The 26,945-nt window shown below is 35.9% G+C and overlaps 1 protein-coding gene across 2 annotated transcripts in view; it reads right to left on the bottom strand.

Moving 5' to 3' along the window:
* Window positions 1-374: 374 nt before the first annotated feature.
* Window positions 375-26,945, bottom strand: part of Asx (Additional sex combs) — a 124,990-nt gene continuing 98,419 nt past the window's right edge. For both annotated transcript variants that reach the window (XM_067772290.1, XM_067772291.1), the window contains exon 11: window positions 375-18,310. In XM_067772290.1, the coding sequence (XP_067628391.1) occupies window positions 17,964-18,310 (347 nt within the window). In that variant the 3' untranslated portion in view covers window positions 375-17,963. The remainder of the gene's footprint in view (window positions 18,311-26,945) is intronic.

Genomic DNA, 26,945 nt, shown 5'->3' with positions numbered 1-26,945 from the left:
GGCTGAATTTTTAAGTGCCGGATTTCTTCATAATACCTACAGAGATCACTTCGTAAGTTTCTGGGAGGTGGAGCCAGTTTAATCAGATGTCTGTTAGGATGCCCAGGCTTCTGGGTATTCAGAAGAATCTGTTCAGCATTCAGTCAAATTTCTATTGATAGTCATAAGTAAGACCAACTGAACCTTAATCAGGTTATGCTACGCCTCAAATTTTTAGAAATTTCACGCGCCCAACGCTTTTATTTGTCTGATCAACGCCCTAGATAGATCAGTACCTAGGACCTACCTAATTATTTTATCTTAGTATTATTAATATTTAATGTAAGTATTGCTTTCAATAAAACCGTTTAACTAAAATTTTTCTTAAGTTATTTTATTTTCAAGTTTTTAGTCTTTATTTAATTGCCTATTATTTCTCTTTCTATTTAGTTCATTTAGTGACTCGTTATTACAAGGACTCTTTCCTGACAATTGGTTACAATCTAAGTCCTCAATACATAATCCTTCCAAAGACTTTACTCAACTCTGCGCCACGTATGCTTGTCCCCCCTCAAATCCAAAATATTTTGATGTCACTTCTACCGGGCTGTATGCCAAATCGGACATCATAGGTCGCTTTCTATTCTTGTATGTATTATGTATTCCAAATATGAGCCAAACCGGACCACAAATACGATTTTTTGAAATATTTCGATCCATGCGCCACCTATCGGAGTTTTTTTTATCTTATTATTGCATTGTCTTCGGGTTCTCAACTATATTCCAACTTTCAAGCTTGTATCTTATTGGGAAGTTACTTAAATTTTAATTACAAAATTCTTCTACAACGGTCGGCCAGTCGGCCGGCCGGTCTGTCAAGTCAAGCTTAATAAAACAAAAAAAAAAAAAAAAGTAAACATAGTTTTCCACTGTTTTTTTTGTTTTATATAATATTTATTGGATATTTTGCAATACGTGCGCGTCTAGCAGCAAAATGATGTATTATTTATCATGTATGTATGTATGTAGTTTTATTTTTATATTTTTTAAACAATTTTCTGTATCAACGGTTTATTAATATACTTATTATTTAAAGTTTTGTTATTGTTGTTGTATTTAGTTTAAAATACAGTTCGAGTAGTTAGTGTATAAGTGTGTATGTATGTATTTATGGTGTACGCATTACGCAATAGGCGACTTAAACAATATTATTTACAATATACTTATATGATGTTCACACGGTTCCATTGCTAGCATTCTGTAATTAGATCAATCGGAACAAATTTTTCAGCAAAAACTCTTTCAAGGTGATTTTTTTTCGATTTAAATTTTGAACATTTGGATTGACTTTTTACGCAACAGCTTAAGTCACTTAGTCTGTTAAGCGCCAATTAATAATGCTTTTTATAAAAATTTCCAAGTGCCTGTATTTCCGGAATGACAATATTCGCTTCGAGACACTTTTATATGGAAACTCAAAGTCTTAAAATACAATTTGGCGGGAATTGTTAGAGCAAAGTTTACAAGAATGCATATAGAGTAATCGATACCTGATGGGATTCAAGGGGTTGATAAGCGCAATACAAAGCGTTATAGAAACAAAGCTTCCGCAACCCAATTGTCAACCTCACCTACGCGAGGGCAATCGTGTTACAAATATGAATGTATCATACACATATTTAGCTGGCAAGGCTCTGGCTATCCCAAATTCCTCATTGAACTAGTGGGTGCGGGGCGGGATGGCCTAGAAGGTTCAATGTGGTCATATTAATCGTTCCCCAGATGGTCGGGGTAGTACCTTGTTGTTGTTGTAGCAGTGCTTCGCCCCACCTAACAGCCGCGACCGATCACAAATTGTCATCAATATCCTCTAACGGGAGTCCAAGGAAACTTGCTGTTTCGACAGGGGTGGACCATAAGAAAAGGGGTGTTAGAGGCGTTGGTTCCACATTACAATTAAAGAGATGGTTGGTGTCATGTGGGGACACATTGCAAGCGGGGCATACATTTGGTATGTCGGGGTTGATTCTGGATAGGTAAGAGTTTAACCTGTTCCAGTATCCAGAACGAAGTTGAGCAAGAGTGACACGCGTTTCCCTGGGGAGTATGCGTTCCTCTTCCGCGAGTTTTGGATTCTTTTCTTTAAGTACTGGATTCACCGTGCAATTCCCGGCATAAACGTCCGACGAGCAAAATGGCTTCAAGCGTCTTTGCTACTGGCGATAGGAGAGATATCGGACGATACGACTCTCCTATGTTAGCTGGTTTCCCAGGCTTTAGTAGCGGGACCACCTTGGCCATTTTCCATTTTTCGGGTATGACAAAGGTGGAAAGAGACAGGATGAAGACATGCGCTAAATATTTGAAACCCTCCTTCCCTAGGCTTTTAAGCATCGGCATGGCTATGCCGTCTGGGCCCACTGCTTTGGATGGTTTAGCGTGACCAATGGCGTCCTCAACCTCTTTAGCGGTGATGGTGATTGGTGACGCGCTGAATTTGTGTTTATGTGCGTGTCTGTTGGCCCTCCGTCTATCTTTGTCGACCTTAGAATGCATTATATAATGTCGGCAGAAAGCGCTCGCGCATTTTTTCGCATCCGACAGCACTTTATCGCCAAAGGCGATGGAAGCTTTGTCTTTGTGCTTAGACGGATTCGATAGGTACTTTACGGTGGACCAAAGTTTACCCACACCGGTAGAGAGGTTACAACCTCTTAGGTGCTCCTCCCATTTCGCCCGCTTGTGTTGATCCACAAGCAATCTGATGCGTTGGTTTATATCCCTTATTTGGGGATCGCCTGGATCAAGCTGTCTTATAAGGTCACGTTCTCTCGCTAAGTTTGCGGCCTCCGCCGTGAAGTGGGGCCGAATTACGGGAATTCTCCCCGCGGGAATGAAACGTGCCGAGGCGGATTCAATGACCTTGCGGAAGGCACGCTCCCCTTCGCGGGCTTCAGTCGGGATAGGGAGGGCAGCAAAGAGGTTAGTAGTACCTTCATGATGCTTTGTTACCGGAACGTATCGGATCTTCAAATATCAGGACCATCAACATCGATAACACTCCCCAAAAACTTCGGGGATTGTCTTTGTCGTTACTCGAAGTTACTCGTATCGGAACAATATTAGAAAAGAACTATCTGGAAGAGAAGGGAACTTCATTCGAAAACCATTAATATACTTCAAATTGGACCCTTGCTAATATATATGTTTTACTTATTTATTGTGCTTAAGAAAAAAAGTAAAAATGCGGGAGACCACATTTTTTTTTTTTTACTTGAACTATTTAAGGGCCTCATTCTTTATTACGAAACGAAAGTTCGTTTCGCCACATAGACGAGTCGCTAGTGTATTTGCAATATAACAACCGATGGCAATATATCATTTGACAACTGCTTTTACCATTAGCCATTTACACACTTACACAGAAGGCGACGAAGAATATTCCACACAAATAACCAGCAGCTTAAAGCAAAGAAATTATCTCACATACACATATGTGATCATCAGCTAAGAGCAGAAGTTGTTACTCACATATACACACACATATAGCTAAATAACCAAGCATGCGATACAACTGTTCCATGCTCGTGAAGTCTAGACCTTAGGAGAAATATGCGAACGAGGCAACAGAGAGTATAAAAGCAGCGCAAGCTGAGGAACAACGAATCAGTTTGATTTCTACACGCTTTTGTGAAGTACGTGATAGTATAATTGTACTACTCCCAAAGTAGTCTAACTAAAGACCATTTTGCAATACTGAATATTGGAGTTATTTATTCGAAAGTTCAGCGACTCGAACGTTAGCAGAAGGTGCATAATTATCAGAAATCCGCAGAATTCATTACAATATATTAGAAAGGGTAAAATTTCGAAATTCTGCCATTATTTCTTTCATTATATCTTCCATTATTTTATTGGTTTGAAAATGATTGCAAATTTTGTGGGCGTTTAAAAATTCGGTTACCCTGCCGAAAGAAATGTGTGATATATACAAATTATACGTAGCTTATTATTATATACTTATACTGCGAGGACAGGACACTTATCATCGGGAACCTTAGAAGTACTAGAATCCGACTAGACAGCCACGACTTTATTGAAACAACTGGGTCCCAAGGAAGCGATTATCATGCCAAAATGCTACTGGAAAATAACGGAAGCTCAATAATAAATTAAACGCATAAATGGAGTGGAATAATAATAATATCTGGCCGGACACTAAATAAATGCAGAGTAGCAAGCCAGCAGGACATAAACGGCATAAGACTGGCAACTAATATTATATGGCAAAGCAACAGGACATAATGGGCAATACGACTGCCAGGGAATATTATATATATTAAGTATATTTAAATTATTTAAATTTTTAGAATAAATTGAGCGGCCTTAGGGACGCTTACCCATTAGCAAAAATTTTATTTTTTTGCTTAGGCAATTAAAAAAAAAATCAGGAATTATAATTAAAAATTATAAGAATATTTCAAATTTACAATGTTAAAAGTTAATTAATTTGTTCAGCTAAAATCTAAAAAACCATGATTTGAAAAAAAAGAATTAATTAAATGAAAAAAAAAAATTAATTAAAAATGAAATTCAAAAATTTAAGTTCGTAAATTGGAATGCTTAGGGCGTTTTCATAAAGCTTCTTAAATACCCTGTTAACGTTCGTTACATATACACAGTTTCAGTTATTTCCTTTGTTATGAACGAAATAACAACTGAGGAGGAATTCCATAGAATTTTTGAGAAGTGTGATAACAGAATCAAAGATTTTATAAAGATTTCAGAAAAAATTTTAAAAAATAAAGCAGATAAGTAAAGTCCGAAACCGATCACTATAGAAGAGTATCGGCGGAGGAACAAATTGAATAAAACAGAAGAAATACCAAAAGTACCTGCCACGAAAATCCAAAGAAGGAAGCGGGGAGGTAAACAATTTCAAAAAAAAGAAAAGAAATAGCTGAAACTTTCAAAATCTTAAACGTTACAACAAATACAGCAGATAGGATTAAATTAAAAGAATAAATCCAAGAATTAAGGAAAATAAACTAAAATAGAAAAAAATGTTGTCCAATTTATTCAATTTGATAGAAAATGGTTAGGAAAATTCATTAAAATACCTTGGTGGACTAAAATAGCTCAAGGCATGATGATAGCAATATCTGGCTATGAATTTGGTAAGGAAAACATTTAAATAAAATGAGTAAATGGCAAGAAATTCACGACAAATTATCAGAAGAAAAAATTAAGGCGGAAAAAGCATATAAATGCATAAATAAAAATACCACGATAAAGCCAGAAACTATTGTTAAACACTTAAACACAATCGTAGAAGCCCTAAATAATATAGGACAGGTAAATAATAATGTAAATAATATACTCACTAAAGAACACCAAAACGAAGCTTACCAATTATTTTCACACGTACGTGACAAATTAGTATCCTCATTAGCAAGACCCATACCAACTACGATAGAGGAAAATCTTCAAGTCGATTTTAGCTCAGTTCTAACCGAATCTTCACGAAACCGCAGCCCTTCACCAGCATTAAGTCAAAATTCATCAGTGGAAGAAAATAAACCTCTACATATCCAAGTCATAAACGTTACAATGGCACAAACAGCAGTAGAATTTATCAAAACTGCCTCATCAGTGCTGCCAGAGTTTGATGGTAAGCCTGAAAATTTGCACAGTTTCTTAATGCCCTTGATATTCTAGACCAAATCAAGGATAATCATGAAGCCTTAGCGATAACCATGATAAAGACCAAGCTAAAAGGCACTGCAAGAAATTTTATTAGCAACGAAACTACTATTGAACAAATAAAATTAAAATTAAGAACGGCAATAAAAGGCGAATCAGTGGAGGTTTTGACAGCAAAACTCCTTAATATCCAACAGCGCAGCAAAACTGCAAACCAGTACACTGCAGAAATAGAAAAAATTACAAAATCATTAGAAGGAGCTTATAACTCGGACGGACTTAACCCAGACTTAGCAACGATATATTCGACACAAGCAGCAGTAAAGGCTATGTGTAAAAACTGCTCGAATGATAAAGTAAAAATGATAATGCAAGCAGGAACGTTCACAACAATGAACGATGCAATTTCGAAATTTACAAATAGCTGTACAGAAATTACAGGCAGCTCAAATACCATTTTAAACATTCGTCAACAAAATCAATACCGAAGTAATTTCCTTGGAAGTTACCAAAGCAACAACTATGGAGGTTGCCGAGGTAGGAGATTTAGACCCCAGCCAAGATACAACAACTTTAGATTAAATAACATTAATAATAATTCCCAAGGAAGACCGCAAAACCAACATAATAATAGGCCCCTCAATCAGACACGCAACCAGACACGCAATGTACGCAGCTGTAATAATGTACGCAGCTGTAATCAGCACGAAAACCATGAAACTCCACTTCAAAATCAGTAGATATAAAAATATGCGTACTAAATCTACACTTAAATAGTTATATATCTACAAAAACATCATTAAATAACTCAATTTTTTAGTAGACACAGGAGCAGATATCTCCATAATTAAAAAGAATCAAATACTTACATCATGCAAAAATAAATACAACAGACTTTTTAAAGGGCATTTTTCAGGGTATAACTAGTACATTGGGCACAATCAAAACGGATTTAAAAGGTGATGACCTTCTAATTTATCATAAATTTCACGTCGTAGGAGACGACTTTCCAATACCGTGCGATGGAATAATAGGTTTGGACTTTATAAAGAAATATAATTGTATTCTAGATTATGGCAAAACAGAGGATAAACTAATCCTAAGACGATATGATTTCCCCAAAACAATCACAATGTACCTAACAAATTATCTGTCTGCTAACATAATTACGATCCCTGCTAGATCTGAAGTCATTAGACAAGTAACAGTAAAAACTGATAATAAAACCATCTTCATACCCCATCAAGAATTAGCTGAAGGCATTTTCATAGCAAACACAATCATAAATAAAGATCAAACTTTCGTCAGAATTATTAACACCACACATAAAAACACAACTATTCAAAATTACAAAATACATACTGAAAATTTAGATGACTACCATTTAATTAAAATAAACACACACAATACATAGAGTGATAACATAGAAAAATTAAAAGGATTTACTAAAAATGTCCCAAAATTTGTCAATTCACAATTAACTTCATTATGCACAGAATTCATAGACATATTTGCACTAAAAACAGAACCAATTTCCTCTAATAATTTTTACAAGCAAAAACTACACATGAAAGATGACACACCAGTCTACACTACATAAAAAACTATAGATTGCCCGAGACACAAAAAGGGGAAATAAGCAAACAGGTTAATAAATTGATCGAAGATGACATAATAGAACCCCCAATATCAGAGTACAACAGTCCAATTTTACTAGTACCTAAAAAATCATTACCAGGTAACACAGAAAAAAGATGGAGACTTGTAGTTGACTACAGACAAGTAAACAAAAAACTAGCAGCGGATAAATTCCCACTTCCAAGAATTGATGATATTTTAGACCAACTTGGAAGAGAATATTTTTCATGCCTAGGCCTTATGTCAGGTTTTCATCAAATAGAATTACACCCAGATTCTAGAGATATAACCTCATTCACAGCAGAAAATGGTACATATGGATTAAAAGTAGCACCAAACTCATTCCAATGACACTGGCATTTGCAGGCCTCAAACCATCACAAGCATTTCTCTATAGGGATGATTTAGTTGTACTAGGGTGTTCAGAAAAACACATGCTGAAAATTTTAAGAGATGTTTTGTCTACTTGTAGGAAGTACAACTTAAATTACATCCAGATAAATGCCTATTTTTCAGTCAAGTATTTAGGACATAAATGAACAAGCAAGGGAATACTACCCGACCCAAGCAAATTTGAAACAGTTCAAAACTACTCAACACCAAAAACAGCAGATGAAGTTAAAAGATTCGTAGCGTTCTACAATTATTACAGAATATTTGTGCCGAATTTTGCAGAGTACTCAAAAAAATTAACTAGGCTTTGCAAAAAGAATGTTTCCTCCGACTGGACAGAAGAATGTCAAAAAGTTTTTGTCTACTTAAAGGAAGCATTAATCAGCCCAAAACTTTTGCAATACCCCGACTTCAATAGAGAATTCTGCATAACAACAGACGCTAGTGGGTTTGCTTGCGGAGCAGCCCTTAGCCAAGAACACGATGGCAAACAGTTACCAAATTGCGAAAAAGAACTAGCAGCAATCCATTGGGCCATAACCTTCTTCAGACCATATGTTTATGGCAGAAAATTCCTAATTAAAACCGACCATCGCCTTTAACATACCTTTTCTCGATGAAGAGTTCTTCATCTAAGTTAACAGGAGTAAGGCTCGATTTAGAAGAATATGATTTCGAAGTGGAGTACATTGTCGGAAAAGAAAACCACGTCGCGGACGCATTGTCTCGCATTAATATAACAAATTTAAAAGAAATGTCAGTGGAAGCATGCAATGAAAGTCACAACTAGATCAGCAGCTAAAGATACCAAAAATAATGTCAAAACTGAAGAAAGTCACACAGAGAACCCCAAAATAATAAATAAATTTGAAGTAATAAGACATGTCAGGCTCATTTTCAATCCTCCAAAATTATATTTCAAACAGGGAAAGAAAATTTGAAGCACTATAAATACAAGAAACCTAATTGTAGATGATAAAGTTGACTTAGGACAATTCTTTATCAGGCTTGTAAAAGAAGCCGCCAATTTAGGACTTGAAAAAATACAGTTGTCCTTAGGGGAAAAATTGTTTAAAAGTAGTTATAATCGAGTAGGCAAATTAATTGAAATAGGAAACAGGGTTCTCAAAAAACTAACAATTGCACTAAACCCAGACTTACACATAATCTTCGACACTTTACAGCCCCGCGCTTGAACCCATGCCTTTCCCGCTTGGTCGATCATGTGCACCTCTCGCCTTCGCTTAATCTCGCCCAGTATAATTGGGATGTCTACGAAACGAAACTTTCGCATATTTATAGCGAAAAATAGAACTGTTTTCCTGAAACGGTATAAGTTTTACGTTAACAAGTGGAACCGAATGTAATCATTATTTGTTTATCTTAACGTTTACGCTTTCTACAACATAGTATGTATGCAGTTTTGTATTGTATGTGTGTAATTTTCATATTTATATAATATATATATACCTTATATTATATGTTTATAATTAATCAAGAGTAACGAACAAAAGTGTATATTCGAATTTTCATAACTATATACAAAAAAATATTTATTACATACAGTATTTTGCATTTTTTCCATGTTTGTTTTTAAATGTATGTTTTTGTTTATTTTGTTTTTGGGAAAAATATACATAAATACATAGTTTGGAGTACATCAGATACTATTGGAAATACTATGTATACATAATATTTTATGCACTTTTTTTTTAGATATTTACGAAATAAGTAAGTAATAAAAACTATATCTAAATAACGAGGAAATAAAAAAAAGAATATGTAAACAATTTTTTATTTTGAAATTTAAAAATATTTTTATTTTAAAATTTGTTTAAATATTAAATGAGAATTTATGTATGTATTTTATTTGTATGCAAGTTATTACATATTTATGTAGGTGGTGAGAATCTCGCTTTAGGCAAGTCTTAGAAAAATCTTTATTTTTTTTTTTGTTTTTTTACACAATTCTTTCCAGTTCTTTTATTTCAAATTTTAAACTTTGCTTCAACCACATGCGCTTTTTATACATTCTACATTTTTAAAACTTATATACTTTTCGTAAGTTTTAATACAATATTAGATAAATAATTCTTAAAAAAAGTTGAATGAAACTGGGCTTTTCATTAAAAATTTAGCAGTTTAATAATAATAATAAAAAATAGTAGTACTACATTTAAGTATTCATATACATATACTAGGTATATATCTCTATATATACATATTATACTTGAAGTCTTTCCAAAAGTCACATAAACAAATTATGCAAAAAAGAAATTCTCACACAAGAGTTATGTTCGTATATCGAAATGAAGTTATTTGTGCCACAGTGCAACAGTTTGTTCGAAATGAATTTGTTTCATCTTATTATGAAATTTATTCCTAGGTGTATATGTATTTTGTTTATATGTATATTAGACTGGGTCGATTTGTATGGACGAAAGTTAACCGATATCGCGCCATCGATTTTTCGATAGGATTGCGGCTCAGGAAAAAAAAGTTCCACTACGCATACCCAAAAAAATAATTTTCGAGCCTGCGAAATTTCATTTTTTTTTTTACTTTTTTTCGATTTTGATTTTTAAAGTTTCTTTTATCACCTACTAACAAAATGTCCATATGTATACCCTGTCCGACCCAAAAATGGCCGCTAAAAACGTTCGCGATAACAGTTTTTAGCGGACATTTTTGAGTCGGACATGGTATACATGAAAATTTTACAATCAAATGAACATTTTTTAGTAGATCATGAAAAAAACCTTTAAAATCAAAATCGAAAAAAAGTAAAAAGAAAAAATGAAATTTCGCAGGCTCGAAAATTATTATTTTTTGGGTATGCGTAGTGGAACTTTTTTTCCTGAGCCCAAATCCTATCGAATTATCAATGCCGTGATATCGGTTAATAAATCGACCCAGTCTAATGTATATGCCATATTAAGGGCGGGTTTTTCAGTACGAGTTCAAACTCCAGATAAAGTTGACTACGAGTTTAACCCTGCCACTTCGCCCGCTTAAGCTGAAATGAGCAGCAGAATTGCATGTTATCGAACAAAGTGGCAAGGTTAAACTCTAGTCAACTTTAAATAGGGTTTAAACTCGCACTGAAAAACCAGATATAAGTTTGTATTCTTTGGCTGATTGTTTTGCGAAACGGTAGTAAAAAACGGTTAAATAAGTCATAAGCTAAGTTCCAACCAACACTGATACAGATTCCGGTAAAAATTTAACATGCAAATGTAACAACAACGTTCCTCGCGTTTCAATGAAGCGTGATCTATATACGGATAGAAATTTAACATGCAAACGCAATACAAAATTGATACATATGGATCACTCCAATGAACACTAATCCAGTTCCCGGAAAATTTTAACATGCAAATGTAACAACGTTGTGATCCTGATATTTATCTGAATCAATTTCGGTTTCACAAGGTGGCTCTGCTGAGAAACGATCCTCTTTACTTGGTATCACTTACAGACACATTAACTAAAAAGCTATTATTATTTACCGATATTTTTCTACGGACACCTCATAAATTTTTACATTAAACCATGCTAGAAAAGCGATACATTTTCCATTTGAGTATCTACAACAATACATGACAAAATGAAAGAACCAAAACAATCACCCCTATTCTGCATTTCGATTACGTTCCCGTTCTACTCTCCGCTTTAATCGAAGTTGGGTATTCTGCATTACGACGGAATCGTAATGAGAAGAGGAAGAGCAAATTAATTTTCGAAATCAGCTGTTTGTACGGAATGTGTGAACATTGGAACAAAATAAATTAAAGAAAATTTGTAAAAGACACTGAAAAACGTTTATATTTTATTACCCGCGCCATTTTGTACAAAAAAAGCAATATAATATATTGCCGCAGTGTTATTTTTTTTTTTTACTGAAGTGCTTTCATAATTGTATGTGTGTTTTTGTCGTTCTTTTGGCCAATTCCCTGCCGTGGCCACCAAGTTTTGTTAAAACGGATTCCTGCACGAATATAGCTGACATTTTCTGAATTTTATGGATGCTAATTTCATTGCACTCGACTAAAATACTTTATGAAGATTTATTTATTCTTTCCGCAAGGTTTGTTTACTTTTCCGCTTCACCTTCCTCTACTCCGGCAGCTTGCTTTGGCATATAACTGGGCCCAACGAACAGACACAAATTATAGCTGCCTATTATACTGGAATCAATAGCCGCGGCATTATTTGTGGAGTTGGAAAGCAACGCATACGAAAATGGCCAGGCGAGAATGGAAAGGTATATATTGCGAGATTTGTGTAATCCATTTGAGATGAGTGGCGAATTGTAAGAAATTGAACTTAAAAGTGGTAAAGTTTAATGACTTATTTTCTTATTTAGGTTCAAAAAAAACTTTCGACTTAATAAGGATGCTTTCAAGTATGTGTTAGATACTTTTTCGGGGCAAATACGTCCAAGGACTTCGACATCGACATGTTGTTTTTGACCTGGAAACATATAAAAAAACAATTATCATCAGGCCTTTTACGTTTCTTAAGAAGTTTTACTTAAATTTTTTTTTAAATTCTGTTATAAATTAATAAAAAAATAAAAAGAAAATAGTTTTCCGCCAACAAATTTGCGGACATAAAATCGAACGATTCGAAGTTGGATCGAAAGAGATTGGAACACAGAATACCAAATTTGCCAAATCGAAAAAATTCCAATCCAAGTCGAAATGCAGAATAGGGCTGAATATGTGAAATTTGTTTTTGCATATACATAGCTCCTGACAGAGGATAGAGTTGTTTTATAACATAGGTCCTGGGTTTTGATAGGGTTTTTCAGTTTGATGGTTAAACAAACTTCTGGCAACACTACGTACTCTAATCAGTCTATATGAGTTCCTCATGGACCGGCCAGTTCAGTCTTACCTAATCTAGCTCCTGACAGAAGTAAACATTTTAATAACAGCCTTTGGACAATGCTTAGTAGGGGCAAAAAGCTTGCTTGATACCTTTTTTGTACGTGTTCTAATTGCCGACCCCTTGTAGCGGTACTCGGTATGCGTTTCTTTTTCAATGCATTTTTGATTGTACAATATACATATACACATATCGACCACACAAGTAGTCAAGTCATATTGACCCACATAATTACATAAACTAAGCAGGAGCTCAACATAATATGTGCATGCCGACACACACGACACATATCTGTTTATATTTGTCTGTCCGTCACATTGACCAACACACTTATCGGTCAGTCACGCTGATCGCCATATTTGTTATTGGTCATATTGACTGACGAACTATTTACATGTGTACATAAATAGATCACTACAATAATATGCTGACAGTCATTTTGCATTATGAATCTATGTATTTTAGATTGTAAGTCTTAGTGTAAATACGTATTAATAATGCGTGTGGTATAAAAGAAACCATTTTAAGAATAAAGAATCAATAATATTCGAACTCTAAACAAGGGTTGTTCATTTCATTTGTCAATTCACTTCACCCAATTTTAAGTATTACTAATATTGAAGTTTTTTTTTGGAAAATATATCACATTTCTGATATGGTGGTCTAAGGAGCTAATAATAATAGTTATTAGTTTAATAATGTGTATTGAATTGTAAACTAAAATTTTAGGGGCGATTCGGGGAAAAGTTTGTAAGTAAGAGGTAGCTTATTACCTGTACACATGAGTTGAGTGCTGTCAGCTCTCATAGGACTGATCCGGATCGTTTCATTGAGATTTGAACGTGAACCAGACCCGGATAGCTCATTGCTTAGCTATGCAAAAAAATAAAAAATTTCGTATACAAAACTTGTGTTTAATCGGGCAGACAAATTTTAGAATTTGCATGAGAAAACCACCCGAAATATGACAATAATATAAAATATTAACTGGGTGTGCAAAAATTAAAGCAATCCACCCATTCTTTGAAAAACTGTTGCACTGTGTAACTTGCCTCATCATTCTTTGTTTTTCGTTTTTCTATTTGCTAGGTCTTTGTATTGCCACTTTTTAACATGTTTGTAGTGAACTACAATAATGCACGCAATAAACAGCATTTTTTTTTTTTTTCATTTCATTAACACTTTTTGTTTGGTTTTAATTTGTACAATTAGATATTTGATCATTTGTAATTTGCTTTTAATATTTATTTCCTTTTCTGGTTTTTGTTTAGCATATATTAATAAAGTTGCGAAGTGATTTTTCTGTGATGTCGGTGCCGTCAATACGTATGTAGGTATATACATATGTATGTTTGAATGAGCATGAAAACAATTAAATATATTTATTTATTAAATATTAAGACAGCTTCAAAAGGCATAATTTAATTGCAATGTTATTTCTTATATGTATAAATGTACATGTTCATACATACATATATTGGATAAGGAAATTGTAATAAAAAAAAAAAATTTCAAAAATTAAAATTAAATTTTTATTCAAAATTATAATTAAAAAAATTATCATCAGTGCACAAACAACGGTAGTTATTTGTTTCAATAACTTTACAGGAGAAAAAACACAGTTTTTTAGAGCGTTTACTTTGAGCACTTATTTGATTACTTCTTAATCAAAAATAATACTACACAGTTCTTTAGTAGAAAATTTCATATTCATTTTAGAAAGAATCAATTCGATTTTGAAAAGCACCATACATTAAGAAAACATAAAATGTACTTCGGAAAGTGTCAAATGTACTTTCGACAATATCAAATTTTTATTATTACTGTTTAGTGCAAGGCGAATTCAGTACCAGGTGTTGTTATCGCAACAGCTGATTGCTTCTTCTTGTTTGTCATTAAACGAAATCAATTATAATTTTCTTTTGACTTGACATTCTTCTGCACGGCGAATTGGTTGAATTAGCCCTGCCACCACCTTATATTGATTCGCCTTGGTTTAGTGCAAGGCAAGGCGAATTCAGTACCAGGTGGTGTTATCCTAACAGCTGATTGCTTCTTCTTGATAATTTTCCATACAAAGCCTTGTTCAACAATATGTCAGTTAATCGAAATCTATGAAAATTTTCTTTGAATTCGCTTTGCCACCACCTTGTATGGTTTAGTGTTAATTAAAAAACAAAAAAATAAATTATAATTAATTCGGTTCTAAAGTACATTTAATATTATCGAAGGTACATTTGATACTTTCTGAAGAACTTTTGATTCTTTCTTAAATACATCTTTTATTTTCTAAAGTAGATTTGGCATTTCTTAAGTTAATTTGACGCCTTCGAAACAAATTTAACTATTCAATAGTACAAATGGTACTTTCTAAAACCGAATTAATATTTTCGGAAGTACTGTTGCAAAAGCTGTACTGAAAGACCAAAAACTTTTTTAAAATTTAAATTTATTGACGTAGAGTAAAAAATATGTATTTAAAACCCCGAAAACTATGAATAGTTCAAAGTTTCTTGGTTAAAAACAGTCAATTTATTCCAGTGATGACTTTCCGTTCAATTTACTAAGTGAATCTTTAGATATCAAAATTTTTTTTTAAATGAAAAATTTTAAACTTAAAATTAAAAATTTTTAATTAAAAAAATTTAGGCCAACTTGCAGAACGGCAAGTTATCTTTTTAACGCAGAGTTAATAAGCTAATTAAAATTTGTCAAAAATGTATGAACAAAATCAAGGCTCCAGCTACTAGAGGCCACATAGTTGCCAGAGCTGGAGGCAGCAATTAAATCGAGAATGCTATAATTTTCGACAGTTTCGCGAATCGTCTTCTAACATTCTACCTTAGAGAAATACATTAGATTTCGATTCATATTCTTATCGTTCTCTAACACAAATGTTTGTTGACCGGCCAGTTCAACCTAACCTAACGCCTTCATGCCAGGTTAACTCTGGTTTAAAAAGTTAATTTGCCGTTCTACAAGTGGGCTTTAAAATTCAGAAAACAACCAACGGTTCAAAAAGTGTATCGCTTGAACACAGTGAGTGCAGCCTGCAAAAAAAAGGATATTTATATTCGTCCGAAAAATTCAGTACGATGATTAAAAAAAAAAAAATTATTATTACTTTTTGGCCGTTTTCTTTATTAAAGTTCAAAGTGGTGGATACATTTTTTTTACTTTAAAACAAGTGAGATTTGTTTTGGTTTCCCGTACCTCATCGAGCTTTCGAAAGCGAAATGCAATATCACACCAACGAATATTAGTTATTGTTTTATTACGAAAATCCACCCCAGGGATAGCGCCGATCACGAAACGTTAACGAATTGAATTCATGAATTGTTCATATATCATATATGTACAATAACGTGCTTTTGGCTTACATAAACCTCTCTAACTTTTGCGCTATAACGCCGTTTCAGGCGAGGATTTGTATTATAGATTATCGAGATGAAATCTGATCATGGATACAAAGTTTCGCTGACATGTGCTTCGTTGGTGCCCTCCATAAATTCAGAAACACATTTTTCAGAAAACATTAATCAGAACCCTTTTTTCAGAAAGACAAAATTCAGAGGTCAAAACTTAGAAGTCAAATTTCAGAAGTGAAAATTCAGAAGTCAAATTTCAGAAGGCAAAATTCAGAAGCCAAAATTCATAAAGACGACAGAAAAAAGAAACTTTTTCTCGAAATTCAAAAACGTTTATTTATTTGGAAGGAATTATGTATAAAGAAAAAGTAGTACAATCTAAAATTTTTAATTCTGTGCAATAGCAAGCATGTAATTAATGAATTTTTTTTGCGTTTATCTTTTTCAATGAATTTACAATTTTTGTTGTTATATCGGCCTTACTGATTTGTAAGATCGCGGGTTCGAATCGAGCTCAAGGCGTAACAATAATTATTTTATCATTATTATTGTTATGATACATTTTTTCTTAATAGAAAAAATTTTAAATTAAAATAGAAGACAGAAAAAAATTTAGACAACTGCCAAAGCTCATTGTATAGATCCATTTCGGTAACTGCTAAATTCCTTCATCGGCAACGTTTAGGCGCCGCTATTTAATGTTTTTTGCTGTCTGATTTCTTGCTGAATTTCGACTTCTAAAATTTTACTTCTGAAATTTGATTTCTGAATTTTTGTTTCTGAGTTTTGACTTCTGAATTTTGGCTTTCTAGAAAAAGGGTTCTGACTAATGTTTTCTGAAAAAATGTGTTTCTGAATTTTTGTTTTCTGAATTTATGGGGGGAACCGCTTCGTTATTTCCTCTGGAAAATAAAAAAGATGCAAACATTACCGAGGTTTTGAGTGCTATTAATTTCAAGTTATTGCGAGGTACATAAGCTTTAAACAGTTATTTAGAAAATCTTTGCCTTAACTAAATTTCAAAACGGTATATTGATTTATAAAATCTTTTTGGGAGAACACGAGGCATTAAAAAAGCTCTTTAAAAATAATCCATTTAGTGATCTTTCACTTTTCAAAGTTTTCAAGAAACTTTTTGTAAATTTGTTTCATTAAACATATTCACGACAGAAATTGCGTTTCAAATGTTGAAATCTCGACGGAAGATCCCACCTACCATTCGAGAACAGCTTTTCTAAGCTTATAGTAAAAGAACTGCTTATCTGCATAATCAATATTATAGTTCAACAATGCTCTATATAATAATTTGGTTCAAAACCACATTAATTCAAAATTCACTAAAGCTCCATTTGATAAAAAAAAAAGAAAAAAAAAAAAATAAAACGGCCTTTATTATGATAAGTTCAACACCATTGCATATTTGATTAGAAGTTCTTAATGAGAACCACAAAAAGCAAACTTTTCTGCCAATTTCTGAAGAGATGTACAGAGTATTATACGAATAATAAAATATGGTATTCTAGATCAAAAAGGGGATAGATTTAGGAATTTCAAAACAGATACATTCAACATTTGTACTCTATAATATATAAGAACTAACATCGCATACATAGCACAGATATGTACATAGTAATGAACGGCCGCTGTAATTCGATATAACGCAACATCTTTCTTTCAGTTTTTTTATTTATTTTTATTATTATTTTATGTCAATTTGTAATCTGTTTTAATTAAATATTATAATAATATTATGATTTTGTTGGTGTCGTTTCTTTTTTTTATTTGTTCCTTTTTGTTAAATTTCAGAACAGTGTTTTAGTTAGTGATACATTGTTGTATATATATCTACATATGTATATCTTTATATACCTATATACCTTGTTTTTATATATTACCATATAGCTATTGTTGTATTTTACTTAGTGCAGAACAACAAATACGTTTACTATGTGTGCGCAAGGCCTAAAAGGTTATTACAGAGATATCATCCTCTCATCTAATTACACAAGCCACACACACTTTTGATGCACTCATACAATCATCATGACAAAACGCTCCACATTGTTGACAAATAACCATTGCATTTAATGAGCAGGCACAATTGTCCGCATCTGTTCGTGCGATGTTACCAATACCACTGCCGGCGCCACCCGTTCCACCAGTGCCAGTACCAACGCCAATCCCAGCACCGTTACCAGCTGCAGCGGCGGCTGCAGCAACGGCTTTGCTTACCAATTGTTCAGCATCGAGTGCTCCAGTATTGGTTGTGGTTACTATATAATTGCCATCGGCTAGAGCAGCTGTTGTCCCGCTTAGATTATCTATGTAAGTTATGTTGCCTGTAATGCATACATTTTAATTAATATATGTTATAAGGCCAGAAGACATTAAACATCAGTTTCTTATAGATAAAATGTGTATAACTTATAATTGTAAGAGTTGTTGGAACTGGAGGAGCCCAATGATTTCTTAACAAGGACGCTTACAACTGCGTATAACAGAGCTTGCCCCCTAAGAAGATTCAGAGGAAGAGCAAAGCCGCCATGGTGGAGCAATGCGCTTCTAAGAAGAGAGGTAAGAGAAATGTTTAAGCTAGCAAATGCCGCGGAAAGCGAAACGTGTCTGGACGAGAACAGAGATCTATTGAGGATCTACAAGCGTGAATTTTTTCATCAGAAGCAGCGACTAAAATACCAAATTGATTCAAGGCGTTGTGTAGCGTAACCCTCTCAAGGGGTTGTCAGCGCAATATATAGCTTCTCCAACCCAATTGTCAACCTCACCTACCCGGTTTCATTAACAGCGGAGGCTCTGGCGACACCGAACTCCTGATGGATCTAGGGGGTGGGAGGGCGGAATGGCCTAGAAGGTTTCATGTGGTTATACCAAATCGTTCCAGAGATGGTCGGGCTAGTACCTTTATTTTGTTTGCTACCGGAGCACACCGGTTCTGCATCCAGCAAAGGACCATCAACATCGATAAGACTCCCCAGACTTGTAGGTAGTGCAACCCCATAACACTCCCCAAGGTCTTCGGGGAGTGTCCTTTCGCTACGACAACAACAACAACAACAACAAGCGTGAAATTTCCAGGGCGAAGATAATCTCATGGAAACATTTCTGAGCGGACATCGAGTGCTCCAGCGAAACAATACGGTTAAAAAAAGTCCTAGCAAGGGGTAACGTAGTCCAGGGGCTAATAATGAAAGATAGCGGGGAATGGTCTCGTAATAGTGAGGAGTCGATACACATTTCCCATCGGGAGATGATTCAGAGGAGCCAGCAGACAGCACTCACACTTCGATCACGGAGCGGGTAGTGCCGGGCTTGGTGACCGATACCAAAATCGAATGGGCGGTGAAGCCGTTCTCTAAGTTTAAATCGCCGGGCCCAGATGGTTATTCCCGGCCATACTACAAGTTTCAAGTAGAGGGGTCTGAGAATGGCTTAAAATAATATTCGATGGGTGCATAAGACTGAATCATGTACCGCACTTTTGGAGAACTGCTCGTGTAGCTTTCCTACCAAAGGCGGGGAAGATCGGTCACATGTATTCCAAAGACTGCAGGTCGATTAGCTTAACATCATTTATGCTCAAATCCTTTGAGAGGCTCATAACTAGATGTGTATATAAAGTCCAACGTGGATGAAAAGTTGCTCTCCACAACACAACATTCGTACACCAAAGGCAAGCCGGTAGACACCGCACTGCATAGGGTGGTAATAAGCATTGAGAAAGCCCTGGAATATAAGCAGTATGCTCTAGGAGTCTTCTTAGACATTGCCGGGGCTTTCAGCAATGTTTCTAAATGGGCGATCATGGTTGATCTTAATTGCATTAAAATACATCCAGCCTTGACCAGATGGATCGGCTGCATGTTAAATTTCAAGAAGATGGGGATTGTATGAGGCCACAAAATCAGTGAACAGGGGAACGCCGCAGGGTGGAGTGCTATCACCGCCGCTGTCATAAGTGGAAAGTGCCTTCCAACGATTTGCTCTTTGATGGATCGCGCGCTTTGGGATATTCATACCTGGGCAACAAATGCCGGGTTGACAGCTAACACAGAGAAGACGGATGTGGTCTTGTTTACTAAGAACTACAAGTTCCCAAATTGGACAGACCTAAGTTAGGAGTGGTGGCCCTACAGGAGAAACCTTGTACAAAACATACTGGACAGTAAGCTGTCGTGCAAGCTCAACGTGGAAGAGAGGATGAAGAAGACCTCGACGGCACTTTATGCATGTAAAAGAATGCTGGGGTGTGCGTGGGGTTTATCGCCCTCTCTTTCTCATGGGTATTTATAGCGATTGTGAACTATTCTATGGAGTTCTTGTTTGGTGGAAAGCCACACGAAAAAGAATTCACCTCAAAAAATTAGAGGTATGCAGGCTATCAATGCTTAGCATTACGGGAGCCCTGAAATCAATCACGACGGCTGCACTGTATGCCATTCTACATATTCCACCTATAAACCTGGTAACAAGGTACATAGCGTTAACAACTGCAAGGAGGCTCAGTGCCTCGGGGCAGCTTGAGCGCAGACCATACGGCCATACTAGTATAGGGTCATCAATTACAGGACGAAAAGACTACCTAATTCCCTACCTGCGCTTCGAGGGAGCTGTTAAAGTCACAATAGAGGTGGATGATTGGCGCGAGGATGCTGAAATGGCGGTCGAGGCGATACATGTGTACACAGATGGCACAGTATTGGAAGGAGTATAGTCTGCGGTATACTGTGCTACAAGCTACCAGTTCACTGTAGCGTTTTCCAAGCGGAAATATTAGCCGTAACCAAAGCAGTAGAAATACTGGAAGAGAATAGCATAAACTGCAGCCGTGTTAACTTTTATATTGACAGCCAGCAGCAATTAAGGCAATAACCTAGGCATATGGAATAGATGGGAATGAAAAAGCGGATAAACTAGCTAAAAAGGGCGCACCCTTTTAACCTTGCCCCCTAGACGACTCAATTAGATTGGGCGAAATTAAGAGAAGGCGAGAAGTGCACATGATCGACCAAGGGGGAAAACGGCGTGGGCCCAAGCGGAGATGACTTTTTAAGTTCCTGGGCGGCGGGGTCTCTTCAATCAAATGTCTGTTGGGATGTCCAGGTGGTCATTCAAAAACAAAAACAAAATTTTTTTTTTCAGCATTTCATTTCTTTCTTTTATGGAGTGTTCTCGCCTCACTGTGTATATGCTTTTCTGGTGACATACGAAGATATCCTGTGGAAGGGCTGAATGACTTGTTGTTGTTGTTGTAGCGATGAATGACTTGTAAAAACAAGTTGTAACCGCAAAAACACTTCCGGGAAGGTTTAGGGCAATTCTTTGCTGGATATGAATGCAGGAACGTTTTGTTTCATCTTTGAACCTGCTAGTATGTTGAATTTAGTCGTCTCTCACATCAGGCAGGTTTTGCCAAAGGTATATTCCAACCGCTTAAGCAGCTGGGTTCCTCATCAACAAATTGTCTGTTGGAATTCATTTGTGTCATTTAGAAACACTTATAAACCCTACCACGTGTATACAGATGGTTCTAAATTAACAGAAGGAGTCGGCTCTGCTACCTACTGTGAGTACGGTATAGATTCTACAGGCTGCCAGAACACAGTGTCTTTCAAGCGGAAACTGCAGCCGTGAAGAAAGCAGCAGTAATTCTGGAGGAAGCGTGCTTAGGCTGCAATCGCGTCAATATATATATTGGTAGTCAGGCTGCGATTAAGGTAATAATCTCACACAGTACTTCATCAAGAAGTGTCCTGGAATGCAAATAATCATTGGATAAACTTCGCTCAGAAGGTAACGAAAGGACAAACATTCTTATCCCTTTGGGAGAAATCAATGGAGATAGGAGTTGCTGCAGAAGTTGATCCTAGCTGGCAAGGCGTGGATAGAATAGCGGGGCTGCAAAAATTTCTAAGATCATGTGCAGGGCCTACCATATTGGTATAAATCTCGTCAGTAGCAGCAGATGTAAGAAGTGCGAGCTGTAGAAAGAAAGAAGGTTGACCACGTTCTGTGTTCCAGCCACTAGGGGTGGCGGAGTTGCCAGATCTCGAGGCAGCAATTGAGCTAGGCCCAGGAAAACGTCTAGTATTTGTCAAGAGGACGGAAATACTATTTAAAATAACTCATGTTACCTAACTGGGGTCGGTTGGTCCCATTTGGTTCTTCAAGAAATTCTGGTTACACTATTGACACATTCAGTCTATCTGGGGTGGTCTTTATTGATCGACCAGTTCAACCGCCTTGCCTTATTCATGAAAAATAAAAACAATTTTATAAAGCTGCTACAATTAAAAATTTGTATTTAGTAATTTTAAAAAGCTTTAAACTTTTTTATATTCTTTATGAATAAGGGAGGCAGACAGTCCTTTACAGTGTCATATTTGATTGATAACTTAATCCTAGTACAAAATAACGTAAAAATAGTTTAAAAAAAAACTAAACAACACGTTATTAAGCCTTCTTCAATAACGCAGGCCGAATCTGGCCTCAAAATTGCTCTATCAGCTCTTGTTTTCGAGGTTTCCTAACCTAAAAGTGCAAAAAACACCGTTTTTGCCCATATTTGAGGTTATGTAGCCTTACAGTTTTCTTTCACCAAAATAATAGGCTGGCATCTTTAAGTACAAATCTTCTTCTTTCAAATGGCGTTGAGTTTGCTCAAATATAATTTTTTTCGCTGAGAAAATCGATTGAGATAACATAGACATCATATAGTCGATTACTAATTTTCTTGAATTGAGTCTTATTTTTTATTTCTGAATATAATATTGGTTAAATTTTGTCGGCCTGTGTAATTGACGCTAGGTGGGTTTTTTTTGCGCGCCTAGCCTAGAGAGTTACAAACATACAAGTGAAGCTAATAAAAGCGTGTTAATAATTAATTTTTCAGCTGCAAAAATTTAGTTAAGGATAGAAGTGAGAAAAACAGGGTTGAGGTCAAAATTCTGCTTTTTTGGAAATTCTGCATTCATAATACCGGAAGTCGAAACACCGGAAATCAATATTATGGAAGTCAATATTCTGGAAAAAGCCGATCCAACACCGGCTGCGCCATGCACAGTAATTCTGCGTAGAACACCTTTCTGCATAGGCGGTCTTCGGTCGCGCTTATAAAAAAAACAACCCTGGGCTACGGCCACGGTGATGTCCTTCTGCGTAGTACACTCTTCTGCGTAGGCGGCCTTCGGCCGCACTTTAAAAAAATAACCCTTAGCCGATCCATCACCGGCTACGCCATGCTATGATTCCGGAATTTTGACTTCCAGAATTTTATCGACCCAGAATTTTGATTCCGGAATTTTGAGAATTTTAATTTTAGAATTTTGACCGTTTCATAAGTTTAGCAACATCATTACGAAAAGGTCTGATGTACAGCTAATTTGAAGCGCACAGGATTTGAATCTAACTTTGCTTTTTTGACCAATGCATTCCACAACTGTACAGGTCTAAAAAAAATCATTTTCAATGTCACTGAGATATTCCGGTGAGCGGGAGTAGACAACTTTTTGTATGCATAGGGGAGAACAACGTTTGTCAACAAGTGCTTGTCTCTCGACGAACAAAAATCACACTCCACAAGTCCCTCATAATACCAGTCTTGATGTATAGCTTGAAACCATGGACGGTATCGAGAGAGGATGATAGTGTTAGAGAAAAGTTGTCTGAAAGATTTATGGTCTTGTCCTTGATGCCGACTGCGAGTATCGAAGAGGATATAATGATGAGCTGTATGAGCTTTAAGCAGATATGAAGATAGTGCAATGAATAAAAACCCATAGGCTTCGCTGGCTAGGGCATGTTTTCGAATGGACGAAGACGTTGCGGCCATGAAAGTATTTCAGTGGACGTCTCAGTTTAGAAGCAGTGAAATGAGAGTTGTGAGAGGCAGTTGGCGTAACTTGTTACGAAACGGACAAAATCGAGTAGGTGTTTAAACGCCAATCAATGATGATGATAGGGGTAAATGTAGAAAAACTAAAATCAAGAATAGTTCTTGCACCGAAAGAAATGAAGTAGTAAGAAAAAAGGAATCAGGTTTGTTGTTCTTGAATTAACAGACATTCAATAAAATTGATCGCATTATGGTTAATTCAAACGAGTTTTTTGTCAAGAAAACAAATTTATTTAGTTATTCCAACAGAAGAAAACCTGTTGCTCTCAAGTTAACAATATTCTGTTCAAATGACAGATTCTCAATCAATTTAACTGATTTTTCTGTTAAAATAATTAATTTAATTGGGCAAGCTAATTTTAAAAAGAAACTTACGCTCACGAGGCTCACTCTTTTGTTCTTAGGACCACAAAAATCGCTGCAATATCAACAGCCACTATTCTTCCAATTAACGGAAACCTGATATTTCAACAGCTTTAATGGTTTACTTAGGATGGCATTAATAAATGTTAGATAATAGAGTAGAGCTATGTGGCCATCGTGGTGTGATATGGTAGCGTGCTGCCTACCATACAGAAAATCTTAGGTTCAAACGCTGTAAAAAGCAAAATCTAAATCTTTCGAAAAAAGTTTTTTCAATTTCAAAAACAATTTCTGAATTTATTTATTTTTTCTAACAAAGCTCTTGCTTACATTTGATGAATTTTGTTTTTGTTGATTTGCGTAATTCGGTTCATTTTACTAGCTTTTTTCTTTCAGTGTAAAAAGTTCCCAATATGATCACATTTCCTTTTAGGATAAATATATCTCTCAATTATTTATTATGAGTTGATACTTGTTCATGGAGTTTTTAGCGAGACAACTATATCCCTGTTATTGAATCAGTTGCAAGATAGCCAATTCGCATGGCCCTATTATTTACTTTCTTAATGGGCGCTTAACCGTTTAAGCGGTTATGGCCGTCCAACAAGGGGCGCCAGTCGCTTTTTCGCTCTGCCAACTCGCGTCAATTGGTCCACCTGGTCCTTCCAGCGGAGTGGGGCCGCCCTCTTCCTCTGCTTCCATAGGCGGGTTCCGATAAAAACACTTTCTTAGCCGGAGCGTCATCTTTCATTCGCATAACATGGCCTAGTCATCGTAGCCGCTGCCTGGACTATATTGATGTCTGCGTAAAGCTCGTGCACATCATCATTAAATCTTCTTCAGTACTCGCAATCTCCAATGCTTAGAGGTCCATAAACCTTTCGAAGAACTTTTCTCTCGAACACTCCCGGAGCCGCTTCATCTGATGTTGTCATTGGCCATGCTTCTGCACCATATAGCAGGACGGGTACGATAAGTGACTTGTAGAGCATGATTTTCGTTTGCCGAGAGAGGACTTTACTTTCCAAGTCCAAAGTGCCATTTATTGGCAAGAGTGATTCTTCGCTGGATTTCAGTTGTTGTTAGTGCTAATGCTGTTTCCCAAATAAACGGAGTATTTTACTATTATACATAGAAAACGAGTAAATTAGAAAAAAACAAAGTTCATAGACAGTATAGCTGCCGACTATTTCAAACCCCATGACTGTGTTTGCTGGGTTACCACATCCTACATTGTTAAGATTACCAGGTCGCCGTTATCAGCGCATGGTCATATGTCTTCAATGACTTTAAAGATATCAGCTTTTCTTCAGTCAGATACTTCATAACCTGGTTCAACAAAATCTTTTCCAAAACCTTTAACGAACACAGAAGAATACTTATTGGTCGAGTATCACAGCATTGCTCTTTTTCGGAACTGCCATAATATAAGTATTATCCGATAAGTGTAGAAAATGGTCTGTTCATGACCATGCTCATTATCCAAACATTATTAGAACGGGGGAAACCCCGAGTGCATATCAACTAAGCTAACTGAAGCTAAGGATGACATTTCCCATGCGTAAAGGATTGACGGACTTCAATAAGTTTTTAAAGGGGATGGAACTGTATCGTATATTCTGAACCATTTTGGGACTACTCCTGCATCGTTTTGTGAACATTTCGGGATGACTTCAGAACCATTTCGCGACAATGCCGGAACCAATTAGAAACAGGATCCACCTCCGTATTATTTTAGGTATCATTTACGAAGAACTTCAAGATCATTTCGAGAGAGTTACAGGATCACTTTGGGATAATTTTAGGTATAATTTCGGGAAAACTTCAGATTCGTTTTAGGATCAATTCGGGATTATTTCTATACTATTTCAGAACCAACTTGGAACCCGCCCACCGGGTTAGGGTACTTAGAATATACCCGCGGTAGGTATGCCTGTCATAAGAGGCGACTAAAATATCAAAGGGGTTGTGTAGCGCAACCCTCTCAAGGGGTTGCCAGCGCAATATATATCTTCTCCAACCCAATTGTTAACCTCACCTGCCCGTGGCGAATTCTGTGTCAGGCTCTGGCGACCCCGAACTGCTGATGGATCTAGGGGGTGGGGGCGGTATCGCCTAGAAGGTTTCATGCGATCATACCAAAACGTAAACGTAAAACGGATCTGCATCCGGCAAAGGAACATCAACATCGATAACACTCCCCAAGGCCTTCGGGGAGTGTCCTTATGGCAACAAAGACAACGACAGCAAAAACAATGTGAGGATTGTTATACCCAGCTGTACTTGTACACAGGGTATTATAACTTTGATTGGATAACGGTTGGTTGTACAGGTATAAAGGAACAACAACAACAATCGACATAGATGTAGACTTCCATATATCAAAATCATCAGTATCAAAAAAAAAATTTTTGATTGAGGCACGTCCGTCCTTCCATCCGTTCGTCTGTCCGTTAACACGTTAACTTGAGTAAATATTGAGATATTCACCAAATTTAGTACATGAGCTTATCTTGACCCAGAATAGATTGGTAATGAGCGAAATCGAATGATAACCACGCCCACTTTTTATATATATAACATTTTGGAAAACACAAAAAACCTGATACACCTAGAATGTTGACAATGACGTGTGAGATTGAGAAATTTGAAAAAAAAAAAATTAAAATGTGATAAAATCAATTTTTTAAATATTATTAATC

The sequence above is a fragment of the Eurosta solidaginis genome, chromosome 3 (genome assembly GCF_040869045.1).
Source record: "Eurosta solidaginis isolate ZX-2024a chromosome 3, ASM4086904v1, whole genome shotgun sequence".
In the NCBI taxonomy this organism is placed as follows: Eukaryota; Metazoa; Arthropoda; class Insecta; order Diptera; family Tephritidae; genus Eurosta; species Eurosta solidaginis.
The sequence above is the reverse complement of the archived record's forward strand: the minus strand, read 5'-3'. Positions and strand labels throughout refer to the sequence as shown.